Raw genomic sequence first — 13232 nt, forward strand, 5'->3', positions numbered from 1 at the left:
GTGTGGAGGCACCATGTCGCAGGCACAATCAGAAGAGGATCTTATGTCTACGAGCCACGGCCACGGGGACCCCAATTCTTCTGAGCTCCAGTCGTTCCCCGTCTTCTCGGCGGCCAGCGGTTGGGAGCAACAGCAGTTGCCGTCGTTGCCTTGGTTGCAAAGTGCAGGGGTACCTGGGCTGCGGCGTGGAGTTCTTCCTCCCAATGTTGCCCCCGCTGCATCAGCCCCCTTGTCTGCATGTATTCCGGTGAGTTCCTAATACCTAGATCCAATTTTTTTGTTTTTTAATAATGAAGCCTACTCGAACTGTACATGTAATCTCCTACATCAATTTGTGAATAGCTATGTATTGCGAGTACTTGTGAATGAAAACATTCTTGGCAATTACTTGTGAATGAAAGCATTCTTGTGAACTCAGATTTGGTGAGCTAGGAATCATGAAAGCATTCTTGCTACTTTCCGATAGTACAATTCGAGTAGTTGCAGTATAGTGAAGGTAGTGATTGTGCATATTTACAAATTTATTTATTGAACTAGAGCTTGTGTATTTCAGTATGTGTAGTAATTTTATTCTGTGAACAGTATGTTACCCTCTTCCCTGTGATTATCCAATTGCTAAACTGTGCATATAATGAGTTGAGGTCAGAGTTTTGTGAAACTTGTTCAAGTGTCTGTCTAATTTGCTATCAATAGTAGTTTTTTATTCTTCAGTTTTTTTTTTCAGTTGAATCTTTGTAGCTCTGCAGCACATTGAATTTAGTCATCTTCCTATGGAGCAAATAGGGCTTTAATTTTTTTTCTATACCACATCTGAAATGTACCTGTTAGCTCAGATGCAATTTGTGAATAGCTATGTATTGCGAGTACTTGTGAATGAAAGCATTTTTGTGAACTCAGATTTGGTGAGCTAGGAATCATGAAAGCATTCTTGTTACTTTCCGATAGTACAATTCGAGTAGTTGCAGTATAGTGAAGGTAGTGATTGTGCATATTTACAAATTTATTTATTGAACTAGAGCTTGTGTATTTCAGTATGTTTAGTAATTTTATTCACTGTGGTATTTTTTCACTGTGGTATTTCACTGTGTTATTTCATTCATAAGTTGTTTCCCTGTCTGATTTATCAGTTTAAGATGATCCTTTTATATCATGATTTTTTTATTTAGCACTACTTGTCTGTCGTGGTCTTTCCACTTGGCGGTACTTTAGAAATATTGCATGTTGAGTGGGCTGGCTGGAAAGTGCCTGTCTATTTCTAATTACTTTGACTTAGGATCTCCACTATGATCTTGACAGGGACAATCAAGATCATAGAATGAAATACCGCTTTTTTTATAAATCTAGTGCATTTGTCTAGTGCAGTAGGTAACCTTGTTAGTTCTGAACTGCCCTTTTTGTAACATTTTTGGAACTGGAAAACATATGACTGGCTCCTCTTGTTCCTGGGGTTTGTTCTTCCAACGTCGTCTTGTGGCTAACGTAGTCAATTGTCTGGACTACCATTTGATGAGTCGCGCCAGGAGTGATCAGTCACGCTTGAAGAGTTCAAGTTCGCATCCTTGCGTACAGTTTGTACATAGGATTAGGCGATATGCTTTAACCTGACACAAACAGACATGTGCATATTGCCCCCTGTAATAACCAGGATGCACTGGCTGACAAAACAGTACATCTGCAACTAATGGTTGATGTTTAGACGTGCCTGTGGTATTTCACTGTGGTATTTCATTCTATGATCTTGATTGTCCCTGTGGCATTTCACTAGTGGTATTTCATTCTATGATCTTGATTGTCTCTATGGCATTTCACTGTGGTATTTCATTCTATGATCTTGATTGTCCCTGTGGTTTTTTTTTTCACAGGCGCCATGGATTCCGAAAGATCTTTTACCGACATAATTACAAGGGGTTGTAATCCTGCTGCTTTGTCTGATAATGTCCCAACTCCTAATGAAACGCTAGCATGTGATGAGGCCCTAGCATGTGTGAAAGGGAGTCAGAAAAGGTCCAAGAATTTCAGTAAAGACGAGGACGAAATGTTGGTCTCAGCATGGCTAAATGTGAGTTTGGATCCAGTGCATGGAGTTGATCAATCACGTTCGACTAATTGGAAAAGAATATATGATTACTTTCATATCAACAAGACATTTGATTCTGATCGAACGCAAAGCTCCCTAATGAGCCGGTGGTCTGGTATTCTACATGATGTGAACTTATATGCTGGTTGCGTTTCAAAGATAGAGGCTAGAAATCAAAGTGGTTTATCTTTCGCTGATAAGGTAAGATAACAGACCTTGCCCTTCCAATTGTATATGATGTTTCTCTATGTCATGCAGTCTCTATGTGTTTGAATTTGCAGGAAAAAATGCATTAAAAATGTTCAAGTCTGAGGACAAGCAACACCGGAATTTCCCTTACCTCCATTGCTGGGAAAAATTGAAAGACAAGGCCAAGTGGAAAAATAGAAGCAATCAGAGTGGAACGACTTCAAGGAAAAAGCAAAAGACCACGGCGAATTCAAGTCCTATAGCGGCTGCACAATTAGTTGTCAGTGCTAATGGTGAAGAGAGTCAGGCAGCAATGCCTACAGTGGACAGACCTGCAGGGAAGAAGAAGGAGAAAGACAAATTACGACAACGTTCCAGCATCGAAGCATTGGATTATTTGTTGGCAAAGAAGAAAGAGGCTGATATAGAGAAGGATTTGAAGAAAGAGGAGAGGTGCAAAAAAGCCTTTGCATTGCAGGAAGAAAGGATCAGAATCGAGGAAGAAAGGAACAGAATCGAGGAAGAAAGAATCAGATTTGAGAAAGACAAATTTGAGTTCGAGAGGAACCTTGAAGAAGAGAGAATTATGAATGTCGATACGAGTACCATGTCCACCAAACAGCAGCTACTATATGAACAGCTCCAGAATGACATACTTGCACGGCGTATAAAAAATTAGATAAATTATCATATTGTGCTGATACGAGTACCATATTTCTTAAACATTGTGCTGGTTGTATACGGTATGATATTGTGCTGGTTTTCTGCAATGTAAATCATAACATTCTACAATAATTATAAGCATAACATCATTATAGTTCAATGACAAATGAAATCAATCATTAATAGTATTATTGTATAAATCTGGATAATTTTGCCACAAGTGCTCAATAAGATCGGCCTGAAGTTGTGTGTGCGTTTCCTCGTCCTTGATGTTCTTGTAATTTTGAATGAAAGCATCGAGCTCAGGGGTACTATCATGGGATACTGTCACCTTTTCTCCCATGTCGTTGTAATTGAAATCATCTTCAGTCACCCCCCTCATCCTCAACAATCATGTTGTGCATAATGATACAAGCGTTCATGATTTCTCCAAGCGTGTCCTCATCCCACAAACGAGCTGGTCTTCGAACGATAGCAAAGCGAGCTTGTAGAACCCCAAACGCTCTTTCAACATCCTTTCTACATGCTTCTTGTGCCTTAGCAAAATATTTCTTCTTGTTACCTTGAGGTTCTGGTATGGTCTTCACGGAAGTGGCCCAAGATGGATATATGCCATCTGCGAGATAATAACCCATTGTATAATTGTTTCCATTGATGCTATAGTTAACCTGTGGACCCTCGCCTTCAGCAAGCCTTGCAAAAACAAGAGATCTTTGGAGAACATTGATATCATTATGCGAGCCTGGCATCCAAAAAAAACCATGCCAAATCCAAAGATCTTTAGAAGCAACCACTTCTAGTATAATTGTAGGATCCTTTTTGTGCCCCACGTACATACCCTACCATGCAACAGGGCAATTTTTCCAGGTCCAATGCATGCAATCTATGGAACCAAGCATACCTGGAAAACCTCTTCTCTCACCAATTGCAAGCAATCTAGCTATATCATGTTCATTAGGCATTCTCATGTACTCATGCCCAAATATATGAACAACAGCTCTGACAAACCTTCTCAAACTCTCTAGAGCAGTACTCTCACCAATACGAACATAGGCTATCATCCGAAATGCCGCCACCACCTTCTGCAAAACAAGATAGTCCTAGGGTACCAGCTGCATTTCTCTTTTGCACAAAATAGTCGTCATGATCCTCGACAGCATTCATTATACGGACAAACACATGACGCCTCATTCGATATCTATGCAAGAAGACAAATTAATTAGGCGAAAATCGAATGCATATACAAGGTATAATTGAAAAGAAATATGGGGTACGTATAAACCTGCGCCTGAAATAATTTGGCCCGTATGTAGGATCATCTGAAAAATAGTCTCGATAAAGTCTCACATGCCCTGACTGTCTATCACGATTTATTACACGATGTCCCTCAACGGAACCACGATGACGTGGCTCATTGCCAATATCCGTTGCTACTATGTCTGCAGCGGCAATATACAATTCATCGTCATCATCCGAAGATGATGAATCCACCACTTCATTCAGCAGATTGAACTCGGCTTCAGAATCCATTACACACCTACGGTTGCTGCTCGGCTCCACCGTCAAACCGAGCGGCGCGGCCACGCAGGGACAGCCGTACCAAGGCGTGCGTTGTGCCTGGCGGCGGTGCGTGCGTTGCTTGCGAGCAGCGGCGGTGGTGCGTGCATTGCTTGCGAGCAGGCCTGGCGGGTGCGTTGCTTGCGAGCAGGCCTGACGGCAAGTACCGACCAACCGTCTTGGCCCATTTAAATATAGAAAAGGAGCATCTTTAGCTAGGCTGCTGTAGCCATCATGTTTTTGAGAGGCTTTTCTATTTTACATGATGGCTAAATCAAGAGATTTAGCATTTATTTTTAGCTAACCTGTAGGAGATGCTCTAAGCAAGTCAAAGGTCTCCAGTGGTACATTCAAGGCCACACTTTCACCACTGATATGATAGTGTTGAATTTGCTCCCCTATGTTGCTATCTTAGGATTTGATTGTCTCAAAACCTTCAGTCCTATGCAGTGTGATTGGCAGGCCAAGACTTTGCAGTTTCAGCACCAAGGCAAATTAATTACTCTCAAGGGCCTACAAACACCACCACTGTCCCTAAGCACTCTCTACCAAGCAGGTGTTCAAATCCACCCAAGCGAATGATACCTGGGCATATGTCTTTGTGGATAGCCCTACATCTACCTCCACAAGCACTACAACTCCAAAACAACTACCAGCAGAAGAAATTCGGACTTACTACTTCAGTATGCTGATCTATTCCAAGACCCCAAAAGGCTGTCACCTAGAAGCTATGACCATGTTGTACCATTATACCTAGATTCAGTGCCAGTTAATGCAGGACCATATCACTACTCCCTCCAACACAAGATAGAAATTGAAACCAACTTAAGCAATTGCTAGAAGCTGGTCTAATCACTCATAGTCACAATCCCTTTGCTTTCCCAGTGCTATTGGTGAAGAAGAAGCACTACTACAGATTGATTTATCACTGTGGCCACTTTCACTACCGTAGAGATAGAAGCGGCGGTGTGATACTTCCACCGTCGGTTGAAACGATAGCGAGGCCTCCTGGGAATGAAACCGGCAGTTTAGACTTCTACCACCGACGGGTTAACGATAGATGCGGCAGTGGTATTGGGGTTGCATTTGCTCTGTCGCATGAAAAGCCGGGCCGACTGGGATACGCATTTTGGCCACCGACCCTAAACTAGCGTTTGGTCAAGCAGCGGTAAATTCAGCATGTGTGTTGAATTGCCTCAACTTCCAAGGCCGTCAAATCACCATCGTTTCTGCCGCTTGAAGCCTAAGAGCCGTACCCATTGCTCTACATATACTTGAAGCCCGGTGCCCTCTAAACCACCCCTCTTCTTCATCCATCATCCCCTTCTCTTCCAATCTATAAAGAAAATGTCGGACAGACCCATCAAGTTTCCAATGCAAGCAGCCCATCATCCAGCGAGGACGACTTGCCTGCCACCACTCTTCTGAGGAGGACATCTCCTTCGACGAGTGGATGTCGTCTGATTATAGTCCTCCGTGGAGCTGCGAGAAGGAGGACCTAGAGGAGGAGGAGGAGGACGAGGACCAGGATGACGTCGACGTTGATGCCGACGACGATGACGACTATGACTCCGACTGAATCTGACTTCGACTTCGACTCGCCTCCTCCCAAGCGAGCGAGGCGAGCATGATCCTCTCTGCGAGAGGATCATATTTAGATGAAGTAGTTTATAGTTAGTACAAGTAGTTTTATTTTAATAGTTTAGGTTAGTTATTATGCTTCCGGATGAGTACAAGTCATATACTCGTCCAAATTGTATCTATATGTTAGATATATAAAATAAATCAATGAAAAAAATTCTATTTGCGTAGATTTGATCTCTTCAATGCCACCTTTTTTTATATGAAAGTGCAAAGCAATTTCTTTCCAATACTATTTGCAAAATGCCAGTGCACGGATTTGATCTCTCGACTGAATGTTTTTTTTGTTTTTCTATATATTTGTGAAAAAACTATCATGTATGGTTGCGGTTGTTTCTAGGAGAATCTAAAAGCAGTTTAACCGCTGACAATCGCCGTATTATAGCGTTGGATTAGCGTGGCAATGGTCGGCTTAATACGGACACTGTTTAACTTATCCCATGCCGTCCGTTCTTGCCGCCGATCAATCTGGACCATCCGTTTGACAACAAATCTAGAAGCGCCTGGCCCGTTCCCAACTCCCCTCGGGGCTTGCCGGCGCCTTTGCGGCCGTTCGACCAACTAAAAAACCCCAATACGAATCCATTAGTTCTCCCCACCTGTTGTTGCTTCATCTCCATTCTCCCCACCCGTTGCTTCATCTTTATTTTAACCCGTCGCCTGTACTTGCCCTACCTCGAGCACTTGCATTGTCGTCGTGGACAACGCCTGGTGAAGCTTAGATGGATTCAATCAACCCCCTGTTTCCATTTGGTTCCAATTGGTTTTGGGTTCGGTAAAAGTTTTGTTCATGTTAGGAATTTTTCATTGCAACAGATGTCTTACTTCGGAAGAAGTCATTTCAATGCGAGCAACCTTGCATTTTAGCGGCTAGGGTTGGCACCTAGGACCCCAGATGATGTTGTTTGCTACTTGGGGATGGAGCATTCACTTCGGAACGACCGTTGATTGTTGAAGCCGCTGTTTGTCACCTTCTCAGACCATAAAATTTGACAAGAATCATTCAAGACCCTGTTTGTGGAGAGATTTTTATGGTTTGCAGGATTGGACAGCAAGTAGACATACTTTATAGATACAATGTGCCCATGGACTGGAGATGCTGTCACCTTCGCTACGGTTCACTACCTCTGGCTTCCTGGACCGCATCAACCAATTGAGTACCTTAGCAACTGCCCACCCATCCGACATTAAGTCTTAGAATTTGTGATTTTTATGTTATATTGAAGTTTATTTACTTTTGGCAATCAATAGGCTAACCATTTCATGCATATGCTTATATATAATAGCATATGTGTAGTGACATGTAAAAGTTTGAGTTAGTTTTTCTACATTAATGGAGATAGAAGAGAGTAACCTAGAAATATCATACAATCTTGAGATATTTTAATTAAAGATGAGGCTATTTATATTTAATTAGGGGGTTAATTAAAGGTTTTATAATAGTGCACCTAGTGTAATTTAGAAAGAAATTTAGGGGCTATCCTATATTATTTTGTACAATGGCATATGAGGTAATTTAGATTGAGATCAAGAGTTACTTTATGTTAGTTTACATAATGGAAGTGTTGGATAATTTTTAAAAGGAAAGAACAATCTAATGTATATTATTGATAATCTATATCTATACCTAATATTAAAGAACGAAATGATTCTTTTATCCGGTTATTTTACTTCCAACAATGGCCTTGCATCTCTCCCTATCTCGTCTGTGACCCGGACTCACAACCCGTGCTCATAAGTTAGAACCACACGCATTGGTGCATCCAGCGATTGTATAGACTCCGATTCCAATACATACTATTTTGGAATAGATGACATGACCGTTACATAAATCTCCGAGTCGCATGTCATTCAGGTGATTATGCAATAAGGTGTATGTTTTTTTGCAACAGCGTGCACGGTTTGTAGTTAATGTTAAAGTCTACTGAATTAACTACTGGATATTTTTATATTTTTAGACAATCCTTAGTATTTATCTTCTTTTCCTATTGCATTTTATGAGGATTAGCATATAGACTCTTATGAGGCAACTAATATAATAGAGTAAGACATTTCTTTTTATATTGTCGACCAATATCATTCTTCTTTGTTTTGCTACTAGCCTACTTTGTCTTTTGTCTTTAGCCGATTGCATGCAGCTTTTATCATGATCACTCTACCGACATGTGTCCAATGAATTTGTTTTTTGTTCATGCGCCACAGGAATAAATGTTGCGTGTACACACTTCTCCAAGTGGAGTGTTAATCATCATTTCGTTTACTTTTATTTAGAAAGTGACAGGGGAACCGGCTAAAGAGATATTTAACCACTAGCTACTACAGAAACGGTTTTTAGAGACGATTGAAAAGCCTCTATAGTTATGGCTGGCCTAGCCCTATTTATTCGTCTCTACAATCAACCATTTATAGAGGCGTTTGTCCAACAGTCCCTAAGAATCGATTTATAGATCGGCGGCTAGAAACAAGAGCCGTCTCTCTATAAAGGGATTTCTAGAGACGGCTCGTAATTGATTTTCTAGAAATCTTAAATTGGGCAAAAAAAAAAAATAGTAAAAAAAATCTTTTCATCCAGGGAAGTGTTGGATAATTTTTAAAAGGAAAGAACAGTCTAATGTATGTTATTGATAATCTATATCTATACCTAATATTAAAGAACGAATGGATTCTTTTATCCGGTTATTTTACTTCCAACAATGGCCTTGCATCTCTCACTATCTCGTCTGTGACCCGGACTCACATCCCGTGCTCATAAGTTAGAACCACACGCATTGGTGCATCCAGCGATTGTACAGACTCCGATTCCAATACATACTATTTTGGAATAGATGACATGACCGTTACATAAATCTCCGAAGTCGCATGTCATTCAGGTGATTATGCAATAAGGTGTATGTTTCTTTGCAACAACGTGCACGTTTGTAGTTCACTACTACAGAATGGACTTGTTGTCCCAGGGCGGTAACGGCCTTTAGTCCCGGTTACCGCGCCGGGACAACAATCCCGGGACTAAAGGTGGAAACCTTCAGTCCCGGGTCATCGAGCCGGGACTAAAGAGGGACCTTTAGTCCCGGTTGGTGTTACCAACCGGGACTAAAGGTCCTCCAGTCGAGCAAACCTGGCCACACCCTTTAGTCCCGGTTGGTAACCCCAACCTGGGACTAAAGGTTCCTTTTCTTTTTCTTTTTTTTTTTAATTTGTTTTCAGTTCAGTTACACATATTTGTTTAATATATAATATGTTTTTATGTACGTATTCTACGCTGCTAATATAAATACACGCACGCATATAATTACATCTAATTCTCATCTCGAGCATTATTATATTCGAATAAAGTATGAAACTATATATATTATAGATATATATGTATATATACAACACTTTCATAATCTTGTTCTCGAAAATAACGATATCAATAAACATTTAATTTACATCATTAGTTCCTTAGATCAAAGTAGAACTCGCCGTTGGGATTTAGCACTTTTTCTAGAAGATATCCTGCTATTGACTCTTAAACTGCTTTCAGATGGTCTTTTTACATGACCCTTCGTTTCAACCATTCAGTCTTGCATTTGAAATAAAAGGAAAAGTATTAATACATACATATATATATATATATATATTCATTTAAAAATAAATAAAAAATTGATATATACAGTACTCTGAGGACATCTTCAGGAGTTCTTCTTATGTATGCAGTGATAAATTCACAAACGTAGTATCCACACAAGTTATTACCTGGTTCCTGCCTGCAAACACCACTGTACGAGAAGAAGATTATTCTCATCATCTCACACAGTAAATTGAAGTACGATATAGTAATTAAACACGTGGGGAAGTATATATAGTACTACTTACTGGTATTTCAACTACATTAAGTGGTGCCTTGCAATCCTTGCGGTGTTGCCGAATAAACTCTTTCCAAACCCTGTACGACCAATAATGTACGATCGTTAATAAATTATGGCAAAGTCTATTCAATAATAGTTGTGCGCGAGAGATCGAAATTACCCCTGGATAATGTCTATCATATCTTGGTATTGTGCTCGCTCTTTTCTCAATGAGTCCTAAGATTACTAACTGACTTGAGTTTAACTCAATGACAATGAGTATCCTAGTGAAACCTGCATTGGTTTATACACACACGTACATGCATATAAGTTGTATTGATATTACATCAAATGTGTAGACTACATTATTATTAACACTTACTCAAAGTTGTACGGGAAAAGTATTATTGTCTTGTCGTGCTGCTTCACGAAGAACTTCATGATATTCGTCTGTGCTTCAGATACCCAGTGGTCCTTGACAATAATATCGGTTTTGAATACGATATAAGGATCAATGAAGCCAACACTGGTGTCTTGTATTCTTTGGAGCTCTGACATATGGAATCTGTATATAAATATAAGTTACATGTGAGGATAATTATATACACGTACGCATGGAAGTGAGTTTATTAAATAAAAGTAAGAATCACTTACAAACAAAAGGAGCTAATGATTGATTTGTCCAGAGCGTCCAAGTGGAATAGTTGATGCAATTCTTCAAAACTAATATGTAAGATGTCATCTCCACAGGAAGTAATGATGGTCTCTAAATCTGACAAAGATCCACTGCTCACCCCTGCCACACGCCTGCATGTACCACTTAGTTGAGCAAGTACATTTGCGTACCCAATTCATTCAGAGCCGCAGGGTTGTACAGACTTTTGCCAAATTTATAAGTCTTTTAGGTATCAACTTCCAGGTTCTGGATTGGAGCTTTGCCCGTCACTTGATCCAAGGTTAAACCAGTTTGTTCAAAAAAATCATTAAGGTCTTGAACCGACACTTCTCCAGAGTTGTCTGGTCGATAGACTTCTATGTTGGAACCATATTGATTAGCAACAACAAGATTTTACATTGGTTGCTTCTGTTGTCCGAGCTGTGGGACATCCTTCCCTGATGCTCTTTTCCTTTTCTTATGTGCATCATGTGACTTCACAAGGGAGCGGTCATAGTCTGATAGTGGCGGTGGCTTACGAACTTCAAGCATCTTTTTCTTGTGAGCTTCGACCTTCTGCCTCAGCTGATCTCGTGGTATGTAAAAGTACGACTTCTCCTTAAGCTTCGCTTGTCTCTGCTTTTGGATATCTATAAAAAAATCTTTCACTTTTTTGCCTTCTTCAGCTGCTATTTGCTCATCAGTCTTTTCAGGAAGTATTTCTTGAGAAATAACTCTCTTTTTTTTGGTCTTCTTTGCCGCCGGGACCTTAGACGTCTTTGTAGTGCGTCGCTGTGGAGGTGGTGGGGAGCGGTGTTGGAGACCGGCGTGGAGGCGATGAGGCCAGGTGTTGGAGTCTAGCGTGGAGGCGTTGGAGATCGTTGTGGAGGCGGTGGGGCCGGTGTAGGAGTTGGAGATCGTTGTGGAGGCGATGGGGCCGGTGTAGGAGTTGGAGATCAGCCATGGGGATGAAGTCGTCTCGCCCCCCGCGACGCTGTGATGAGATGGGGAATGAATGATTGGGCTAGGCTGGGGGGAGACCCTGCTACAAAAACAAGTTGTGGTCAATTATTTTTGAAGCCAATATAAAATTAATGGAAAAATAATATTTCATTCACTATCATTCGTACCTAGGGTGAGGTAGGGGAAGCGGTGGCGCCCCTAGGAATGATGATGAAGCATTTGCGCCATTGAATAAATGTCTTCTCTGCTTCTCCTAGTGTCTTCTCCCCATCACCGCCTTCAATGTCAAGAGGAACATTGCTGTAACCTTTGAGCACTCTATCGACTGAGACGCTAGCATATCCAGGTTGAATAACTGACCCATGGATTCTTGGTGTCTTCGTTCGGTCTATTGGAGATACAACCCCGACAGCCACCATGATTGATGCATTACCATCTGGAATGTGCAGCTCACATGTTGTTAGAGGCTCGGTAATGTCATCAACAGGGAAGCGCAACCCAGCATCACCTTGAATAACTGGCAGCTCCGTGGAAGCACAACTGCTTTTCATCTGACCAACGGGGCTAATGGTGACTCCCGGCGTCGATTGCATTTGACTCATTGCTAGCTGCACTTGCCTCTTGATCTCCTCCTGCATTCTTGCCTCAAGAGATTTTTCTCGTTCACGTGATTCAAGCAATGCTTGTCGTGACTCATTAACAAATTGCTCCAATACACGGATTCGGTTTGCCTCCTCAGCCTTCTTTCTCTGGTGGCTTCTGTAGGTATCCCTGTCTGCTGGGAATGCTTGTAGCCATGGAACCGCCCCATAGCCTCTTGTTCGACCACCGTGTTCGGGATTCTCTAGGGCATATGCCAATTCATCATTTTCTCTGTTGGGCTTGAAAACACCACTATCAGCTTCTTCCCTAGCACGAGCTAGTCTCTGTGTTGCTCTCTCAATTTTTTGGCCGAAAATTAGCTTGCCAGTGTCTGGGTCTAGGCTTCCCCCATGAGTGTAGAACCAATTCTTTGCGTGTTGAGGCCAGTTCTTCTCTATTGTTTCAGGTATGATTCCCTTGGCAGTAATCTCTGCTTCTAGGTTCTGCCACTTGGGAATAGCACTCCTATAACCACCTGATCCCATGCGATGATGGTATTGCTTCTATCGGGCATTCTGCTCATTCCTCATCACACGTTCCTCACTCTCTTGAGATGTCTTGTATTGTACGAAGTCATCCCAATGGGACTCCAACTTGACAAATGCCTTAGCATTGAAATTCGGTGTTTCATTCTTCAAGATAAACTTTTTATACAATGTCTTCTTCCAACTCTGGAACAATGTTGCCATCTTCTTCATTGTCCAATCCCTCACTAGCTCCTTCAAAGCATCATCTGCTTGTAATGTGAAATGCTGAGTGATATCTCTCCAAGCTAGGTTCTTGTCACGATCAGATACAAAACTAACATTAGGAGCGGATATCTTCTGCTTCCATTCACGAGCACTAACTGGGATCCTATCCCTTACAATGAACCCACATTGATTGACATATGTCTGAGCATGTGGTCCCAATGGTTTGCCGGTGTCGGTGTCGAATTCTGATATTATGAAACGGCCCTCTAATGGCTTTTTTGGCCCTCGTACTTTCCTACTCTTGCCGGTGGTTGATGTAGATCCAG

At 41.4% G+C, this 13232-nt stretch overlaps 1 protein-coding gene and 1 pseudogene across 1 annotated transcript; one reads left to right on the top strand and one right to left on the bottom strand.

Annotated features, from left to right (window-relative positions):
* The first annotated feature begins 1867 nt into the window (after nt 1-1867).
* On the top strand, nt 1868-2945 carry LOC136506738 (glutathione S-transferase T3-like). Its single transcript, XM_066501630.1, has 2 exons — nt 1868-2277; nt 2357-2945. The coding sequence occupies exons 1-2, from the start codon at nt 1868-1870 to the stop codon at nt 2943-2945; spliced, it is 999 nt and encodes a 332-aa protein (XP_066357727.1).
* Nucleotides 2946-3101: 156 nt separating this feature from the next.
* LOC136507863 (protein ALP1-like) lies at nt 3102-4459 on the bottom strand (annotated as a pseudogene).
* Between the last annotated feature and the right edge of the window lie 8773 nt (nt 4460-13232).

Source organism: Miscanthus floridulus, chromosome 15 (assembly GCF_019320115.1).
Source record: "Miscanthus floridulus cultivar M001 chromosome 15, ASM1932011v1, whole genome shotgun sequence".
NCBI classification, from domain to species: domain Eukaryota; kingdom Viridiplantae; phylum Streptophyta; class Magnoliopsida; order Poales; family Poaceae; genus Miscanthus; species Miscanthus floridulus.